The 21,758-nt window shown below is 39.2% G+C and overlaps 1 protein-coding gene across 5 annotated transcripts in view; it reads right to left on the bottom strand.

Annotated features, from left to right (window-relative positions):
- Positions 1 to 21,758, bottom strand: part of ZNF385B (zinc finger protein 385B) — a 376,330-nt gene that overhangs the window by 106,608 nt on the left and 247,964 nt on the right. For 2 of the 5 annotated variants that reach the window (XM_044381362.3, XM_048214371.2), the window contains exon 2: positions 13,110 to 13,415. The exons of 2 other annotated variants lie outside the window; for them this stretch is intronic. In XM_044381362.3, the coding sequence (XP_044237297.2) occupies positions 13,110 to 13,128 (19 nt within the window). In that variant the 5' untranslated portion in view covers positions 13,129 to 13,415. Of the gene's footprint in view, positions 1 to 13,109; positions 18,801 to 21,758 lie in introns of those variants that run through there. One more of the 5 variants, XM_026492412.4, reaches the window with a different exon arrangement.

The raw sequence follows: 21,758 nt of genomic DNA on the forward strand, positions 1-21,758 counted from the left end.
TACCGAACCAAGACAGAATTCCAATAAGGCTCAGGTTGTTTTGTCATTCACATAAGGCCCTTCATTTATTCCCCTCCATCTAGTCCCTCCTTTTTAAAGAGATTAATTAGGGGCTCCTGGGTGGCACAGCGGTTAAGCGTCTGCCTTCGGCTCAGGGCGTGATCCTGGCGTTATGGGATCGAGCCCCACATCAGGCTCCTCTGCTATGAGCCTGCTTCTTTTTCTCCCACTCCCCCTGCTTGTGTTCCCTCTCTCGCTGGCTGTCTCTATCTCTGTCAAATAAATAAATAAAATCTTTAAAAAAAAAAAGATTAATTAGTCACCTTGCAAAAATATGAATGAATCAAGGAGGAGTTGCCTCTACTGGGCAGAGCACATGTTATGCAACTTGACCCTTATGTAATAAATCTTTTGGAAAGCAGGTCTTCTTTTCCCAGTGGGACCTGTCTTCACTTTTCTCATGTGAGACTTGGCAAATGGGACATTCTGAGTTTGACAGGCCACTTCTCTGCTCCTCAGCTGACAACTATTTTACACAGATGTCAGCTGAAACCCTTACAGGGGCACGTAGGGGATCAGAACGTTTGAATCACATCCAGCACCGAGAATCCATCCTCCCTGAGCTCTCTGCCTGCCCCATCCCATGCCACCAGCAGCACGGCCCTCCTACAAGGCTCCAGGGAGATGGCACACAGCACGAGCAAGGCAAAGGATCGGCTGTCAGCACGAAGCTGGCTTAGGGCGTTCCTTTGTGAGAAGTTCATTCAGGAAGACAAATCTCTGAATTCCTGCCATTATTCCTTGATAAAGGTTTGGGAGCTGGAGGAGAGATGTAAAGGAATTTAGGGCTTTTTCTCATGGTGTGGTAGTTTTAGAGTCAGACTCCAGTTCAAATTTTGCTTCTACTATTTATTAACTTGCGATGTCACTTTGGGGAATTACTATCGCAACCTCAGTTTTCTCATCAGAAATATCTGCCTTTTTTAGGGTTGCCAGGGGAAGGGCATCGTAACACATATAAAATGCTTAGCATGGTGGCTGGCGCAGAGGGTGCCTTCAATAAATGTTAATTCTGTCTTTGTTTCTCCCAAATTGAAAAGGGCCAGGTGTTTGGAGGTCTGCATTTAGAAATGCCTCCAATATCCTCAGCACGACCCATTTTCATTGACTTTGTTTTTGTTTTGGCTTTATGTTTTTGCTTTGGATTCTTATATTAAGATCCACGGACTCCCCCTCTCCAAGAATTCAATGCAGTATTTGCAACCATGCTCGTTTTGGGCAAAGAATCCAATTTAGTCAATTCTCAAAGGATTCCATGATTTGAAGAGATTAAAAATCTCTGCGTATGTTTTTGAAAAGTTGTAGGCAAAGTGAATATTTTTTTGTAAATCAAATTTGACTTTTAATGTACTAGAAGAACGAGTGAGCAAAGGAACTCTACAATGAATCTTTCTGTAAAGCAAATACTTGTTTCATAAACTGCTTATTCAATCCAGAGTTTTTTGGTTTTTACAAAAGATTTAGACTTTCAATATCAGGTTTGCTTAAACTAGAACTCCTAGTGACATTATATGCATAGTAGTAACTTTCATTAACAATTTACAGTGTAGCCTGGGGGTCAAGTTCAGGTTGAATGTAAACTGAAAAAGAAGGAACTCCAAAAAGTCCCTGCTCTTAACTGGACAGAATCTTAGCTATCCTCTGCTTCAAAGACCTCATTTTATGGATGAAGAAATTGAGGTTCTCAGGGGTTACATGACTTGCTCAAGGTCATTGCAATAGTTACAGACAATAAGGAATAACAGCTCTAAAAATAATGACAGTGATTATGATGATGATGACAGCACTATGATCTGTTGAGCATTTACTTGAGCTGAGCCTTTTAAAGACTTTAACCTCATGTACTTTTGCTACAACCCTAGAGGAAGATTTTATTACCTCCACTCATCAGATGAAGCACTTTGCCCAGGGCTCCACAGCCTGTAAACGGACAACTCAGAACTTAAACTGACTCACAACTCAGAACCTGTTCTGGCTTGAAAGACTGTGCTTTTAGGCTGCTTCCCAGAATACAACAGAACAGAGAGTCACATGGTCTTGAAGTAGAAACAAGAGGTTAGGCAAGGTGTACCTACAACCTTCAAGGTATATATTTGAATGGGTTTTTTAAAAATATGATATTAGATAGTCCTTGATAATGCTATACCCTCACAGATATACATTTGTGGTATACCAGGAGTATAAGCTCCAAAATATATCCAGGTCAATTGCTTGGAATATCACCCTTAGACACAACTCGCTCTGACCAGGCCTCTTCCAAGGCTGCTGGCCAAGGGGATTGGTCCTCGTGGAGTCTATGCTCTCCTCCCCCACATTCTAAGCCACATTCTGGGTATCTGGGATTTCATATGTTCATTCCCAAATGGCCCTAGAACTACTTCCAGGGCCTACATAGGTCTCTTTTCTAGATCTTTCTTCCTCGAGGCAGATAATACCCATGTGGGACCAGCATGGCTGCTTTCAGGGAATATAGATGGAACTTGGCAGCTGGGACTGGGTGTCCATACTCCTGAAGTATAGGAGAGGGCTGGGGTGGAAAAAAAAAAAAAAAAAGAGGGTGGGACAGGAGCCACGCTATGCTTCCATTCTGGCACAGAACTTTGATGTGTCTGGGAATTCTAAAATAATACGTGGCCTTCTCAGGTTTTTATGACTATATATTTGTCAATGTATATATTTGTCAAAGTATATGAAATATACTTTACCTAGCAGCTGAGTGGCTTGATTTTGAATTATTACAGTTTATAGTAGATATATATGGGCATTAATTTTTATCCATGTCTTAGGCTTCACGTATCATGGGACAGGACAAGGCAGGCCTGCATGCTTTTCTACTTCCCAGTGCTGTTCTTTCTCAGCTTTCTGGGTCTTGGGATCCCTTTAGTATGGCTCCATATCTGCTTTGATCTCTATTTTCCTCAACTCTACCTTTACTGATGACTTGGTATGAAATCCATCTAGGATCAATGATCTACAGATCTACGATCTATGAGATCCATCATCTGACATGTAATGAGGGCTGATTATAAGCCACGAGGTACTATGTATATAACAACGGACAAGAAACCCTCAGTCCCTGCCCTCATGGAGCTCACTGCCTGTGACAGTTCTGCTTGAAAATAAAGGCATTTAAAACACAGCATGACAGATGTGATGACAGAGTCGTACTGGCTACGCTGAGGGAACATAATTCCTTCAAAGGTGTCCAGTAAGGTTTCCTTGAGAAAGTAAAGTCTAAACTGAAAACCTGGAGTAGGATTTACCTAGGCAAAAGGTAGGAATACGGCAGGAGACGAGGAGGAGCTGGTTGCATGCTTAAATCGAGGGGATTACACAACAGGCAGGCCAACAGCCAGAGCAAGCATCGTACCCTGACCTGAAAGAATTTCAGCATTGACTGAAGTATGTCTCTGGGGTGAGAAATGTTCCAGAAACTGGAACAAGACCAGCACAGGTCTTATAAGTCATGTTAATGTGTTTAGGCTTGACCTAAAGGGGATGGGGAGTCAAAGGCAGATTTGAAACAAAGACATGACATGATGAGACTTTTACGTTAGGAACATCAGTGGGTGAAACGTGGATTATGTGTATGTGCCAGGGGAGCTGCTGGGGAAGGAGTGGGAGGGAAGGGCAGGGCTGATGGTCCTAAGAAGTCCAAGTAGGAGGCATTATAGCAACCCAGGTGAGAGACAGTTTTAGCATGGATTTCGTGTGGGTCAGGCTGTGGTGAGAAGACTGATGGAAGAGTAGAATCAGTAAGACACGATCACTGATTGGATATGAGGCTAACATCCAGTGGACTGAAGAGAAGCTCCCAGCCTGGGTAAACGGAGGGATCAATTGCAGAGAAGGAACGCAGAGGGAGGTGAAACCTTGAAGGGATATTTGGTTTCTGAGCATTGACCTCAGCATCACTCCAAGTCACAGCTTTTGATTTTCATCTTTGGATACCACACACTGAGACTGAGAGTGAGGGCCTAAGTGTTAGACTTTGGGGGTCTCCTCTTCCTACTGTGCCCCGCTTGTTTTCTGGCATCAGGAGGAAGGGTGGACGAGCAACAGCCAGGAGAAAGGGAATTCTTAGATGAGGCTCTCATTTATAATTCCTCTGTAAAAGATCATCATTTGTTTAAAATACTCTGCTAGCATAAAAATGACTGGGATTATTCAATAAATGACAATGTTTCTGAATTTTCAGTTATGTTGGATTTGGGGGTTAGTCAGTATGTCAAGATTTTGCTCTCAAATATTTCATGTTAACCTAATAAATGTTGATCCTTAAAGATGAAGAAAGTTACCTAGAGAATGGCTAATACATACCCCTCCGTAACATATTTTCTCAGACTTTACACATGCATTTCACAGTACATCAATGACAGAAACTAATAATATCCATATACTTGAGTTATAGACTTTTCTCAATCGCTAGGAATTTCACATGGGCTATTAATACCAGAAGGAAAATTTTAAGTAATAGCACTTAGTCTCGGTTAAAAGGAATAATGCAATTTTTATTTTTTATTTTGCCAGACTAAACATCAACTGATATGCTAACAATCCTTTATGAAGTTAGCAGCTATAAGGAAAAGCAAAAACAAAAATAAAAAACAAGTAAGCAAAAAACCCTAAAGGATGAGTTCAGTTTCTTGAAAACAAACTTTTCAAAAGTACATGTATCATTCTGCTCAATATTGATGAACATCGTCTGCATTATTTATTAGCCGTAGCATATGCAGTCCAGTTAGGTCTTTTTAAAAAAAAAATCTAAAATTTAGGTGAAAAGTCAAATTTAAAAGTTACTTTTGAACGTAACAATTGTGCTGTGTGAATTTTTAAAGTGAAAAAATAGAAATCAATACCATGTAAGGAAAAAAAGAAAAATGCATGAGGAAGCTTTCAGGGGCCCTATCAATATTTTAAGCAAACATAGAGGAAGAAGTCAAGTTGCTGCGGCAGCGTTACCAAGGTTATTCACATCTAAGCCTGTGTGGCTTTGGATAAAATTCTTTATTTCTTTATATCTCAGTTTTTTCATAAATAAAAGAAACAGAATCAGAACAGACTCACCAAAATGCCACAGAAAAGAAGGTTTATAATGAGTTTTGACGTGCGCTTGATGAAAACTATAGCATTATTATTAGATCCATCTTATTTTATCTTTACACAGACCTTGGATCCCTATGACCAAAAGGAATGATTTTTAAAATCATGTCTTTACTGTAATGATCTTTAAGATCGATAACAAAATCTTTCCCCAGGAGAAACGGGCAAATAAGAATTACTGCAATGAGAATGCCTCCGTAGGTTAAGGGGTTTGAATCCTGCATGCAAACTGCACTTTACAGTGAGGGCAGCGTATCTAAACCACCATCTACTCAGGGCACGACGGAACCGCATCATCTGTGGATAAAATACAGATCAGAACTGATATGAATCAGACAGGCAACACTGTCCTTACTCAGAACGCTGAACGATACTTTTCTCTTTATCCTTCTCAAAATTGTTAGGAGAACAACAAAGTAGAAAGTCCATGGAAGCAGAATCTAAACTATTTCTGTTCGGCTCTGAGCAAGGTACTTATCTGTTACATCCTGAACAAGGAGCAGAGCGAACTAAAAAATATCCCTGCGTAAACAACGGTAAAGCCGTCTGGGTAACCACAAAAATAATGACTATTGAAAACACTCGCATTATAGTCAAATTAATTGTAGCTCCTTACAGGAAAAGACCATTAAAAGCCAGAAAGCCCATAAACAAACTAGATGGAAGCGATGCTAAAAGGAGCTAATCTAATGTCATACTTGCACACAGAGGAAATTCTACTCTTCACATGGCAGAAATCGTTAGCGTCCTCCCTCGTGGTTCAGGAGATTGGGTGAGAGGGAGGAGCGCAGAGGGCCAGGTTAACGAGGCAAGGCTAATGAGCGAGAAGTGGGTGGACGTGCTGCTTCCCTTGCTCTCTGCCTCCTTCCTTCTGGGACTTCTCTTTAGCCCTGCCTCCTGAGCTGTGTCTCTCTAGGCACTCCTCTGGCCTCTCCGATCGAGTTGCTCTGTCCCCGCAAAGCCTGTTCCTCCTCTTCTGTGTACGTGGATGTTCCGGTTTGGTCTCACCCCTGGTTTTCTGCTGGTGGTCCTCTACACCTTCTCCCTGGATGACCCCTGTCTGTCAGGGCACTGTCTCTGCGAAGGACTGCCACTCTGAGCCCCGGCCTCTGCCCCGAGCCTCAGCTCTGTATAGCCAGTTGCCAGCTGGATCCCCCGTAATCATGTCTACAACCAAACCTATTTGGACTGAAAGATTTTACTCTGAAATGTGAGAATGAAATTACTCATTCTAAAGGAATATCCTGAGATAATAAAAGATATATTTAGAAGAGGAAGAGAGCCAGTGCCAAAGAGTGAGAAAGAAAGAACATTAACCATATTTCTTATAAATCTTCAGTGTACAAGAATTACATATTTTAATAATATTTTTAACCATCTGAGTACAAATTAAATTTAACGTTATTTGAACGCCAGGTTCAAATGAAGGGTGGCCCTTTGTTCTGTGGGATTTGTTTTCAGGCCCTCACCAAATGTTAAAACCAGATTGAGAAACAGAAGTAGAAATGCTGTTTATTTGGAATTCTCCTTGGCCTCGAAGCATTGCTCCTTTCCTGTGCGAAGTGGAGAAGCTTTCAAAGGCCACTGAGTGAAGCTCCGTGTGGGAGCTGATTCCACCCCCTCTTCACTGCAGAATGCTCAACTCAGAGGAAGAATGGAGGGGTGGCAGGAAGGAGAGAAAAAGAAAAAGGGAAAGCAAAAAGGAGTAAAGAACGAACATTAATACATTTCTCACTCTACCCAAAATTTGTGTGTGAAGAGTAAGTGGTAATTAATTATGCCAAAATGTTTTGGTGTTAGAAAATTTTTTTTTAAAGAAGAGGTGCCCATGCTTTTAGATTATATTCTCACCTAACGCTAATACAACACCCACAGGATATTTGAAAAATTTGAAGTTCTTGAAGATTTTCGTTGAAAACCTGTTAGAATTTCTCCGTGGTTCATTTTTATTTTTATATATTTTTAAAAGATTTTATTTATTTGACAGGGAGACAGCCATTGAGAGAGGGAACACAAGCAGGGGGAGTGGGAGAGGAAGAAGCAGGCTCCCAGCGGAGGAGCCTGATGTGGGGCTCAATCCCAGAACGCTGGGATCACGCCCTGAGCCGAAGGCAGACGCTTAACGACTGAACCACCCAGGCGCCCCTCATTTTTAAAGCAAAAGTTGAAAGAAATTTAAATTCCAATATGTCTTCAGGAACACCTGAACTTAATTCTTCCCCTAGACAACTCTTCTCCTTATATTCTTTAGGCTAAATGATGCCAACTACCATAACACATGCCTCCTACCTCTCCTCTTCTTCACACAGCCACACAAACAGCAGGTCCTACAGGTTTCAATTTCCACTATGTCTCAGATTCATCCCCGTGACTGACCACTGCCCTGCTTCAGATCCTCCTCTTCCCCATCATCATTGGTCTCCTTTACTCCACTTTGATTCTCCTTGGATCCATCTCTTAGGCGGCTGCTAGAAAAATTTATCAAAAATCCGAATTGATTCATGCAAATCTTCTGCTTAAATCTTTTTTTTCATTGTTTCATTTCATCTACTCAAATAATATCTGCTGAGGACCAGGGCCTGCATGTCAGATCAATGCACAATGTTGGCAATGTGGCATGAACGAGACCAACAGGGTCTCCATGCCCACAGAGCTTTGCCTTCACCATCGAATTTACGCTAATATGGCTTACATGGTCCTCCAAGATGAGACTGCTAATGACCATCGGAGCTTCATTTCTCTCCGTCCCTGTCTCAAACATTACATCAGCAGCACACCTGTTTATAGTTCCCTGTATACGTCACGCTCTTTCTCACCTTTGTGATTTTCTCCTGCTGACCCTCTCCCCTCCTCTCCCACTTGATCTGCTTCTTTCTACGCATCCTCTGAGAGAAAGTCTCTCTCTGACCCACTCAGGCTGGGTGAAGTATTCCTCCACTGTGCTCCTATGTAATACCTACATTCCACATCACCGTATCCACTCCATTGTAAATATCTGTACACATATATGAACACAATTCATTTTAGGTACATCTAGTTCTAGACAAACATTTATTTACCAACTACCAAATTCAAACATAATGACTCATATATTCTATCATAAATTTAGAAAAAATTGATGGCAAAGAGATGCTGATACTAACAGAGTTATAATTCAGGGAAGAGGGCAGGAGGTGTTCGGATCCCAGTTCCAATTCCATATCCAAGATGGACTTAAAAACTCAGGCAGTTCAACAAATATAGAGAAATTCAACTGACTGTTTTGTTCTAGTAATCTCTGCTGCACTAGTATGTTTGCCTTCCTGATTGAGGTATTAATAATTAAGTGTGTTGTGATAAAGTCTGGTCCTTTTGCTAACGGAGAGGGTTTGAGGAAAAGCTCTTAACGGACGGCTTCAAGCATTCTTCCTCTGAGAATAAAGAACCCGGCTGAGAACTGTATATAAAAATATACTGAGGCAGTAAGGAGTAACCATTACCTGCGAACATACAATTATGACATGGAGGAACAGTCCCGTACCATTGGGCAACTAGAGTAACAACTAAGATTTCTTTGAGACCTTCAGAACACTGCATTAGACAAAAAGCAGGCTACCCAAGCCCAGTTGGATTGAAGGGATCTTGTTTTTTAAGGCCAGTATTAGTGGGGAAGTAAGCCAAAGCTGCCTCCTCAGATGAGATCTTGGAATAATTTCTTTTTTTCCATTTTAAGCAACTTCTAGCTCTTATTAGAGTAGATAACATAGAGCTGATTATACATCAGACATAAAATCTCATGGTGAAACAAAGTTTCTCTAATAAAAGTGCCAAAAGTCTCCATAAATATAGATCCATCTGTAAGACCATTTACTGTAATTCTCTAATTATACAGAGCCGGTATCTACTTTAAATAGAAATTTTGCCTGTGTATGTCAGTGTATTTCTAGTGGAACATGTGGCAACTAGGCCTGTGCTCTTTTATAATTACTGATCTGAGGGAAAAAATCAGGTTAAGGTAAGGATTTATTAAAACCTTTTAAGTTGTATAACTTATTAGGAAAAAAAAAACTATAATTGCTTTTTAACAAAAGTTTAGATAATTATGTTTCAGTGTTTTTAGTAAATTACTAAGATGAATACTAGTTATGCCCACAGTATGGAAAATAATGAATAAAATAATTGCTTTATGGTCTGTAATGTCTTTGTTACAAACAAAAAACAATCCCAAAACAACAATAACAAAAAAACAAACACACACACATACACCAAAAAATTTGTGGTCATGAATAAATGTTAGTGTGCTTAAATTTCTGTAAGTTTTCTTGGGCTGGTATACTTAATTCTCACAATGTTTGTAAACTAACTTATGTCTATTTTTCATATTAAGAAATTATTAAATTTTTTCTGCTTTGGCAATTACTCATTGTTTAATTACATATTTATGTGGTGTTATTGTTGGCTAGACACCTCAGACATTACTTTCCTTGACTAGTGACAGTACTCTAAATATGGGATGTGTATGTGTATATGTGTGTACATATGTGTGTCTCTACGTGTATCCATATACACAGCAATATATTCTTCATACATGTTTATATTTGCACATTTAAGTACTATAGACTCACTCTTTGGCTCAAACCCATTTATGCATTCATTCAAATATTTCTTTTAAGCATCTACCATGAGCCAGGCCCTGTGTTTATCCCGAGTGAGACATGGTCCCTGCCCTCTAGAATCTAGTAAGGAAAACAAAACAAACATGGGACAAAGACAACAAATGAGTTATATATACAAGGCAATGTGTAACTCTCCTTTCTGGGTACATACTGCAACCTAAACCAAATCTTAAAACTTAATACACAAAGCAAACGTTATAGTAGGTATCGTCATCTTGCCTTCTCAAATCAAAAGCATCAGAGGGTATGCGTGGGTGTCTGCCCATATCAGTAGTCACACTGAGACCATCTATGAGGCACAGGAAGAAGTGATTTTATGTTACCATATACCTTACTTATCTATATATTCATTTGCTCTGCCCAAATGCTGAGAATTATTTAGGATCAAGTCATTAGTATTAATTCCCAATCAAGACAGTTCAGAATTTACTAACTCGTGTACCTAGTGGGAAGCATTCCTTTTACCGTTCAAAGTCACTAGACTGAGTTCCTGAAGCCTGAAAGTCACATTGGGGCTTCACTGTTTGTTCAGCTGATCACAAATCAGAGGTAATGACATTTACATTGCTAACAGACTTTGCTCCAAAGTATGTTAACTCCAGGTTTGGTGTTGTTTCTCCTATCTGAGAAAAGCTTATTTGACCTCCTGCATGAAACTTTAACTAGAACTAATTATCTGAATAAGAACATTCCCTTACTCATATATCCACAAAAACATACACATAATAAATCTAGAAATGTATGAAATTCTCTAATTAACTATTTCATATGAGAATCAGGACTAGTGTGCAAAACAAATTAACGTATGTATTGATTTATCCTGACATACACATTAGATGACCCAACAAATCTGGGCACATTAGGAAAGTACCTCCCAGTCATTATGATTGACACAGCCTATGTGACAATGACTTCTTATGTTAGGCTTTTAGAATCAGACTAATAGAAAAATACGTGTTTTGGTAGAGATTAAATCCTGCATAATGTGGAGAACAACTGCAAATAATTGGACTTTTCTGTATACCAAATTTCAAGCAGTTAAATCTTTGCTTCTTTAATGTTCCTTTGATCACAATTATTAGCATATTATTAGCTTACTGGTGTGAAATGAAAAACAAGAATTCCAAATTCAGTTTACTTTATTAACGAGCACTAAATGACCTCAAACCAAAGCCAGATAAAAAATCCCATTGGCTTGCTTAAAGTATAACTGGTAGAGTTTAAAATATCTGCTAATTGTTAACTGTTTTAATATGTTGCTTGACCAGGCAAGAATAAATATACACACACAGAGACAGATATTCAGATGATAATTAAGGTGCTCATATCTCATATTATGAATTTTATAACACTTACAAACTTGTAAAGTGTTTTGAGACCAGCCAATAGTGTACATAATTTGAATAATATTTTATCAGGTCCAATAAAATGTATAAATTTGGTTTCATAGTCAAACTCAATGCAATAGGATTTGATATGTGCTTAAAAATAATAACCAACAATTTTGAACATTTTTCTACGCAGGTATATGCTAACTGATTTCTATGCATTACATAGTTTAATTTTCATTAAAACCCTATGAGGTGGACTCTATTATTTCCACGTCATAGAAAAGATTGAGAAATTTAGTGAGTTAAACAACTTGCCCACTTACTGTAAATAAGTGACAGAGCTTGGATTGAAGCCAAACTTTAGTGACTCCAGAGCCAAATTCCAGCTCATATACAGTCTGCTGTGAATTAGAAATTGGAAGGCCTGGAATGGAGTCTCAGTGTCAATCAATTATTAGCCCTAAGACCTTAGGGAAATTACTGAACTTCTCCAAACTTCAATTTTCTAATATATAAAATAGAGCCAATAACATATCTCAACCATTCCTTCAAAGTTGCCATGAGGATTAAAGAGATAATGTAAGCAAGAAAACTGTAGAGTGCTCTACAAATACCACTTTATTATATTGTAATATCTTAACATTTTGCAACTCCCAAGGCATTTTGTGTGACTAAGCAATGACGTTAGACCAAATAACTCCTTAGATAAAGAGACTTTAGGAAGCCACCAGAGCAATCTTCCACTGTAGGAAATTTTAGGGAGGTTGTCCAGGGTAGCACAGGGTAATTAGAAAAAAAATTCACCCTTTGTGAGTGCCATGAAAAATGAAAGAGAGGTCAGTGCTAAGGACTGAAGGTTTTTATTCTCCCAAAATTCATGTTGAAGCCCTCACCCCCAAAGTAAATATAGATTGGAGACAGGGTCTGACAGTTAGAGTGGCAGTTAAATGGGGTCATAACAGTGGGGCCCCAATCCAATAGGGCTGATGCCCTTATAAGAAGGGGAAGAGATACCAGAGCACTCTCTCCCTGCCATGTGAGAACGCAGACAGAAGGCAACTACCTGCAAACCAGGATGAAAGTTCTCACTAGAAACTGAAATGGCAGGAACCTTGATATTGGACTTGCCAGTCTCCAGAACCATGAGAAATAAATACTCGTTGTTTAAGTGACGTGGTCTATGTCTATGGTATTTTGCTATGGCAGCCCAAGCCAGCTAATACAACCAGTATTGTGTTCACCCCTCATGTTAACAATATCACCAAAAAGCAGGGCCACCTGAGCCCCATCCAGCTGCCAGCTGGATGACAGTGTGGTCTGACAGATCACATGAGCAGCTGACAGCCTGTAGTTAGGACCCACGGAATGTAAGACTGTCCTAGATAAGCTTAAAGCATGAATGGGGCTCAGTATAAACTGCTTTGCCTAGAAGAAAACTGTCCAAGTTTAGCAGATTATAGTAAATACCCTCAGGAGAACAATCACACCAAACCAATAGAAAAATGAAAAAAAGTTCCAAAGATGCTGTCCCATGTCTGTAAAATATAAGTTATTGCCAAAAACTTGAAACTGAATCCATGAAAAGAATAGTGGAAAAATTCTGATTAACAAAATTACAACAGAGCAAACAAAAGAATTTCTACATTAAAAATAAGTAGCGTAGTTCATTTTGTATCTTCCCTTTTTCACCAGAGTGCAGCTACTTCTAAATTAATCTACCAGAATTTCCTCAGCTAGAAGTGTAGTGAGCTGAAGTCATTACATATAAAAACAAGCACACATTGGAATATTACTTCTGCAGCCTCTTTTCCTTAGGATGATATAAACCTTACTTCTTGGGAGTTGTGTTTTAATTTACAAGAAGATAGGCAAGTTTTCAAATGAAAACATAGCTTCCCAGGAAGATCTGCCTTAAAATCTGAGCAATGCAAAGCATAGTTGATAAAATATTTCCACTTACCTTTTTCCTTTACACTCATCACCTTCCAGATGATTTGATTCTAGACAAACATTTATTCCATGTGAGGCACTATTCCAGGTGCTTAAGGCAGGCTCTACTAGTTTTCTTGCCAGTCTCCATGATTTCAGGAATATTAGTTTAGCAAATGCTTCCCAGATAAAGAAAGCATTTCTCAACTTCCCTTGCAGCTAGCTGGGGCCACATGACTAAGCTCTGGCCAATGAGCTACGAGTTGAAGTGATAACTTCCGGGTCATTCCCTTAGAAGAAAAGGTGTGTTTCCTCTAGCTTTCCTCCCTCTGCTGGCCTGGAATGTGGAAGTGGTGGTGAGTTGAGCATGCAAAAAAAGGAATGCAGACCAGAAGTGGCTAAGCAACAAGATGGAGGAGTCTGGCCTCCCAAAAAGCTGTTATACCATTCCTGGATTGTTAGGTGAGACAGAAACAAACCTCTGTTGTGTGGAAGCCACTGTATTCTTGGGCTTTTGTTACAGTAATCTATCCTGTGTTTTCATTAATAGAGGATCGTACATATACCTTGTGAGGTATTACTATCCCAGTTTTACTAGAGAATTGAGGTTTAGAGAGATTAAAGAACTTTCTTATAATCACACAGGTGGTAAGTGGTAAGGCTGGGATTTTAATCAAATGCCTTTCCCATTAGATCTTCTTTATACTAATAGAGAGAAAATTACTAATTTATAGAAAATCAGTATTGTGTAGCTTTCTAATCCCTGATCTATTAATCTGATAGGATTATAAAAAGGCTTCAGTTTCCTTGAATTAGAATCAGTGCTACAAACCCCTGTTTTTCTAATAAAGTGCCTGGCAGTTACCAACTCCTCCAGGACCTACCCCTCAAAAAATGTTCCATTAGAAAAAATTATATAGAAAAAGTATGCTGATTCTCCAGGACTATGAAGTGGAGGCCTAGTCAGAATGCTCTAATAATTTACAAAATAATACACTGAACAGTCACAGTAACTCAGAAACGGATCAGAGGTTTTTCTGGTATGCAGTTTCTTCCCTAATGTTATCCTTCTATTAACACATAAATTTGTTCTCAGAAAGAACTACATGTGCATTCACTCACCATTTAATTAACATTTACTGAGTGCCTAGTCTATGTCAGGTACTTCCTTAGGTCCTGGGGAAACAAGAGGAAACAAACTAGGCAAAGTCCCCACATGCATGGAGATTGTATTCAAACGCATCTGCTGTCGGTAATATCCTACACGAATGAACATCACAGGCTTTCAATGTGCACCAGTAATTCATATTTTTTAAAATAAACATTGTTTTGGAATAATTTTAAATTTATAGGAAAATTACAAAGGTGATACAGAGCATTCCATATACTCCTCACTCAGTTTCCTCCAATGTTAATATCTTATTTTACTACCATGGTACGTTTATGAAAATGAAGAAACCAATATTGGTACATTTCTATCAACTAAATCCAGAATATACTCAGATTTCACTAGTTGTTGTTGTTGTTTTAAACCGATGTCCTTTCTCTGTTCAGGATCCAATCCCATACTACCACATTACATTTACATCTCAAGCTTCCTCAGTACCCCCCAGCGTGTGACAGTTTCTCAGCTGTTCCTTTCTTATCATGGCCTTGACAAGTCTGAGGAGGTATTTTGTGAAAGTCCCTCAATGTGGGGTTGTCTAATTTTTTTTTTCATAATTAAATTATAGTTTGTTGTTGCTGTTTTTTAAAGAATATCGCAGAGATAAAGTGCCCTTTCCATCACTTCATACCAAGGGGTAAATGATAGCAATATGACTTATCACTAGTGATGTTGATCCTGATCTCTAAGGATTCTTGGTTCTGTTTGTTGGAAAATATTGGGTGTGCTTCTTGCTACTGAGATAAGCTCCATTTCTGTAAGTCTGTATTAAAATACGTAAATTTATTTGGGAATACATTTACACACACACACATACATACATGCACATGATTTAGAGGCAGTAAAGTAATGTTAGGTATAGAATGGCAAAATGAATTCTTAAATGCTCTATTTCTATCTTTTATATTCAAGATGCTAGGTCTTAAAGAATTTACATATAAGCATACTGGCTCTTTCGGAATGCATTTTGGAAGGTTCCTTAAAAGAGAGAGATCATCACCATCTTCACTCGGTCCTCATATCTGCTGCTTGGCACACAGAAGTGGTGACTGGTGCTCTAGCAGGAATTTTGAATATCAGGGCCGTACTTTAGCATTGATAAAGTATTGAGCTAAAAAGAACCTGGATTCCTTAATGACTTTGTGAAAGCATCAGGCAAACCCTGGACTGCAGATCTCCAGACTTATTTTGTGTGGGCAAAGATAAACTGTTAATTATTATCAGGGCTCTGTTTCAAGTCAAATGCAATTCCTAATATAGGTAGTTTGGAGAAGAGGCAGAGAGAAGTAAGACTTATTGAGAGCACTGTGTACCAAGTATTTTATATGTTTCAGTTCATGTCATCATCAAGACAAAACAAATTTGAAAAAAATTAAAGATCAACGACACTAAAACTCATGCATAGGTTTACAAAGCTCAATATTGAAACTGAATTGGAACTGGACGCCTGGGTGGCTCAGTCAGTTAAGTGTCTGCCTTTCGCACAGGTCATGATCTCAGGGTCCTGTGATCAAGTCCCGCATCAGGCTCCCTGCTCAGCAGGAAGTCTGCTTCTCCCTCTCCCTCTGCCTGACACTCCCCCTGCTTGTGCTCCCCCTCTCTCTGACAAATAAATAGACAAAATCTTAAAAAAACAAAAAAACAAAAACTGAACTGGAATTTAAACCAAACCATGTTTTCCCATCACGGCATGCTAAAATGTCTTGTTTATCATAGGTACCCAGACCTATGTTGAGTACTAGCAATGGATATAAACACCTATTATTTTACTTCACTCAACAAGTAATATAAGACAATATTTAAATAAATAAAATGACATCTATTTAAATATGCAACAAAACAAAACAAAACATTCATCCATAGTTTGATTCCTCCCATTTCTTTCCATGATTAGCACCTTAAACAGTACAACTGGCATCAGGGCAACTTCAGAAGTGAAACCTCAAACTTACTGTCCTCAGCCCACATACAACTACAGATTTTCTCTCTGGGCTGGAATGGGAAACCATTTGGACCACCCATCAGTCTATCCACCTACTTATGCATTCATATGTACTGAGCGTCTATTGCATGCTGAACAACCTGTTAATTCCGGCATATACAATGCTGAATAAGACACGGCCCCTGTTCTCCAAAAGCTTATAGTTCAGTGGGAGAAACAGAAAAATAAATATGCAAGTAGACCAGAGTAGGGTTTTTCAAGCCCAGTACTAATGACATTTGGTACTAGATTATCTTTGTGCGGAGATGTGCGCATTGTAGGATACTTAGCAGCGTTCTGGCCTCTACTTACTGGAAATCAGTAGCACCCCAGCCCTTTGTTATTACTGAAAGTGTCTCTGGACACTTTGAAATGTCAAATATCACTTGTCCAATGTTCCCCAGAGTTAAAATCACCCTTCTACCTCCTATGTACTCCCCTCTCCCATACTTTATTGAGAACTATGCAACAGAGTCCAGGCCACCATAAAACCACAAAAGATGGGCATCTGACAACAGAGGCCGGGGTCAGAAAAGTTTTCTGGACAAAGTCAGTCCTTAACAGTGGCTTGAAATTCTGTAAAATGCAGCCAGATGAAGTAAATAATTATATGTTTTTATATCTGTATCAAGAAGGCCTTCTAAGCATGTGCAAAAACTCAGAGTTTATGAAAACAATTTATCCAGGGGAATAAAGGTAGTTTAGCATGTTTGGAATGGGAGGTTGGTATAAAAAGGAATTATGAAAAGTTGCATATGCCTAAAGAGGAATACAGGGGTCTAGCCATGAGAAGTTCAGAGACTGTAATCAGAACAGGCAAACGTCTGGGGACAGAAAGAATTCAGTTCTAGATGTGTTGAATTTGATTTACCTGAGGGACAAACAGGTGAAGATGTCCAATAGGAAGTTAAATTTTCCTTTCTGGAATATAGGGGCATGACTTGGGCCAGAGAATGAATACCATCTATATACAGAAACTATATGTGTGGGGGCGCCTGGGTGGCACAGTCGTTAAGCGTCTGCTTTCAGCTCAAGGCGTGATCCCGGCGTTATGGGATCGAGCCCCACATCAGGCTCCTCAGCTAGGAGCCTGCTTCTTCCTCTCCCACTCCTCCTGCTTGTGTTCCCTCTCTCCCTGGCTGTCTCTCTCTCTGTCAAATAAATAAATAAAATCTTAAAAAAAAAAAAAAAAGAAACTATATGTGTGGATGAAATTACCCAGGGAGAGTGTAGACTGGGAGGGAAGAAGCCACGGGCCTGACACTGGCAGAGTGGACAGGGATGAGGGAAAATAAGAGTGATCATGATGTCACAGGGAGAGTTCCATAAACATGGTGTAAAAGTCAAAGCAGATGAGGGTGAGACATGTCCAGTGGAGTTGGCAATTAGGAAGACCTGGTGGCCTTCGCAAGAGCCAACTTATTGATATGTTCTGGGTGATAAGTCAACTCACAGTGGGCTGGAGTGGATGGGATGCAATCAAGGAGAGATAATTTCAAGAAATCTGTAGAAAGTACTGGAATGATGTGACGATGGTGCTCATGATAGAATAAGTGACAAACATACCCAGAGTAAAAAAGGTGAGTGGAGATGGATAAGAAGAGTTTTAAGCATGAGTTCTGACTTCAGCTTAGCTGTGGGTATTGCTTATAGGCTCTGTTATTTTTTGCTCTCGGAGTCTCCTGGGTATTTATATTAAGCTACCTCGTAGAATTTCTGAATGTAAGCACAACTGGATTGTTTTTGCCTCTTCACAGCATACCTCATGACTCAGGGTGACTTTACAGTATTTATTTACTTGTCTGTGGTATGTCCTCTGAACAAAGAATCAATAATGCCTGACTCACTGTCCATTAAGTATATAGAGTTCCCTAAAAAACACAATATTCCAATAGTCTAAAAGCAAGAATTCAGAACAATAAGCCATTTTATAAAGCTCTAAAAATATTTTTTCATTAAGTATGCTTATGAAAATCTTTCCGCTGAGAGGTTTTGATCTAGGTGCCTTGGAATACCTGACTCATAGGAGACAAAAGCTGAAAGGGAGTTTAGAGACTTTCCACCTCCTTCCTTACCCCTCATCCACTCAGTGATTTCCTCATGTCTCAGTTCTTGCCCTTCCACTCCATCGCTACTGCTGTCACCTTCGTCATCTCTCCTGTGTGCTCTAGATGGCCTCCTGACTGGCTTCCTCGCCTCTTATCTTTGCTCTCTCCAAGCCTTTGCCATACCTTGTTTGAGTGATCTTTCTAGAACACATACGTGAATAGTTCTTAAGTTCTACTTGGAACTCCTTGTGCCATGGCTTCTCACAAAATTCAGAATCCTTATGTCATCTAAAGCCTTTTCCATTTGTTCCAGCCATCCTTTGCATATTTCATCTCATCCTTACATTCCAGCCATACAGGACATCTGTTAGATCCTGAGGCTTTATACTGACTTCCGCCCACAGGCCTGTGTTCTTGTACCTCCAACCCCTACTCATCTAGAGAATGATATTCAAACCCAGTTCAAGCATCTTCTCTCTAAAGTCTTTGTCAGTTGTCTTCCCCCACCTGAACCCAAATAGGACAGACCACTCCTCTTTTGGTGCCCTCCCAAATATATAAGGTATATCTGTATACCTTATATAAATTTCTGTAATAGTATCAAACTGCCTTATTGTATGCATTAGTTTTTATAGGTGTATCTCCTATTGAACTCTCAGCTCCTTGAAGACAGGGGCTGCTTTTTATTATTATTATTATTATTATTATTATTATTATTATTATTTAGTCTCCCTGGAACATGGTATTTATCAGGAGCTCAGTAAATATCCATTGAATGAATCTACTCCAAGCCTCTATTACTGTGAGGGAATGAGGCCTGGAGAAGTTAAATGACTTACCCAAGGTCACCCATCTAATGAGTGGCAGAGTGGGAACAGAAGCTGTGGATGTGGCCTGACTTTAAACTATGACTCTAAGCATTGTCCCAGATGCTGCTTCATCTGTTTGAAAAGAGAGCCCAGGGCCCACCTCTATGGTTTGTTGACTTGGTTGAATAAAGTTTTGATATTGAATATTTAAGTGACCATTTGATGGGAAATTTTTTTTTTCTCATTGAGAGAAAAAGTGGGCTAGATAGTTTTAAAATGATGTATTATTTGATTTTATTCTCCCTTCTTCCCACTATTTGCCCCTTCTACCTGGTTGACTTAGCCAATTAGCATTTAGTTAGATATTTTCAAAAATTTCAAAATCCGTAAGTAGATACCAGCTGAAGACAAACTAAGTGCTACCACATTCTTCTTGTTGACAGGAGGAAAAAAAAAACAAACCTGTCTTGGATGAAGAATTTACCATAGGTATTTCATACATCAATAATCAGTAGTAGGTTGAAATTGTTTTTGTTTATTTGTTTTGCTGTTTAAAGATAAGAATCAAAAAAAGAGAGTAAGAAATTCTAGTCTCTCTTGGAATTATGTGATTAGGTTGCCAGATATGAAGAGAATAAATTTGTATTAGGTTACGTTTTTGTTTTTTTTCCTAAATGACCATGGAGATAACTAGCTTATCCTTTTCATTCATTCATTCACAAATAAAACAGAACATTTAACTGGTAAATATGTTTTATTTGGAATGCTTTAATAGTTCTTAGTATATAACATTAATATGTAAAGGCCCTAAAGAGTCCATTAAAAGTCTGTACCACAAGCTGTATTTTAATAATGCAGAGACTATGTGAGATGGAAGCCAATTTCTGCCGTTTAGATAACATAAGCAAAAACAATTGCCCGAAAGAGCTGAAGCTTATAAGTAAAAGACGTTTAAAATGCACAGGTCCCACAGATGGCAGAACTTAACATCAGCCTCAAAAGCCCAGAAAAAGAAAAGATAAAAAAAATTCCCTCCAAACCCAGGCTTCCTTCAAGTCTTCTACTCAAAAGAGGATCTAGGATGCTAATGAATATTCAACTTTCAGTTTCTTTTAATAATAAATTCCATTTCTAAATCTATGAAGTAAAACAAACTTGCACTATGTTTAGTTTCTGTCAGAAGATAAAGTGGCCTTTCATATTCCTTTAGGAGTTGATGGTACTTGAATATAAAAAGATTTGACACACTAAGTCGAGGTGAAAAACCAAGTGCCATTTTGTCAATGGCAGTTTCTAACCTCTACTGGAAAGGCCAGCATTTTGCAGGCTCTTTTCTCCGGATCAGCAAAACTTTCCATATAAAGAAATCCTCTTCTGCTTGGGCAGATTTTCATTTCAAAGAGGAGGAATGAATGAGGAAGATGATTTTTCTCATCTTTATATGGAATATCCCAAAAGTCAAGACCCAGTCCTGCCATCATTCCTCATGCAAGCAGAGAGGTAGGAGGTGGTCTTTGAGTGCTGTCAGACTTACCTACCACGGTTGCTAAAATCATCTTCCAACTCAGTCTCTCTCTCAGGAAGGAGCCTGAGGCCATGAAAACCACTCATTCATCACCTGCCACGCCACAGTGATTCTCTGAGCAGACACCCTGGGCTGGTGTAATGTGCTTCATAGCCCTGAGGTCAGCCTGCCTAGAGACTGAAAATCTTTTCTTTTCCATCTTGAAATGTTACAAAGCACTGTCCTTTGTCTACATGGATGATGTTCCTGACTCACCATCAATGGTGGTGAATCTGAAAACCAAAATGTGACGATCCAGTAGGGCTGAGCTTGAGGACTATACATGGAAGGAAAATTTCACAAAATGACAGGAACTCTTGAAAACCCCTGCACTGCAGAGAGCTCTGCCTTCGTCTTGCCTTAGGCTTTCAGAAACCTCTTCCCATCCAACCCAATACCGCCAGCCTCTCTGATACTTTTCATATTTTGGTCTCAATTTTCAGGCAGATTTCTATTATCTGGAGCAATTCCATATGTTGACTGATACCCCATACATTTACAGGGATAAAGAAGCTCTAAATAATAATCATACTCAAGCGTCTTGGGAAGAATTAAGAAAGGTGTGTCAAATTTAATTTTGAATTTTCTTTTTACTTGTCAGTTTGCCTCTCAGACTTAATGCCAAGAGGGAATAAAAATCATCATTACCCTTCAGTTGCTCAATGGCATACATAAAATGAAGAGGGGTCTTAACTCTTGATTTCTGCTCGGAATGATCCAGCTTCCTGTCCATCCAGCAGGTTTAAAATTGTGAAACTGGCCCATTTTGGTAATAGGAACCGATTCTCATGGAAAGCTATGCAACCAACCAATTTGAAAAGAAGGGATGTTACTATGATGTCAATAGTTACTGATGGCTAGTGAGAAACCTAGTGTTGATCTGCTGATTTTCCTTTGTGAGGTAGATCTAATTAGATATTTAACTCAACATTCGTTAAACTGTCACCACAAGGACAAAAATTATAAAGGGGAAAAATTTAGCATAGCATAGAAGAAAGCACGTATTTAGGAAGGGCAGGGTTAATAACCTGGCTGTGTGTAGAGTCTGTGTGTAACCCTAGAGCAGTCACCTCACCTCCCCCTGACACTCTGATCTCCATCAGCAGATGATGC

This window comes from Ursus arctos, unplaced genomic scaffold (genome assembly GCF_023065955.2).
Source record: "Ursus arctos isolate Adak ecotype North America unplaced genomic scaffold, UrsArc2.0 scaffold_1, whole genome shotgun sequence".
NCBI lineage: Eukaryota > Metazoa > Chordata > Mammalia > Carnivora > Ursidae > Ursus > Ursus arctos.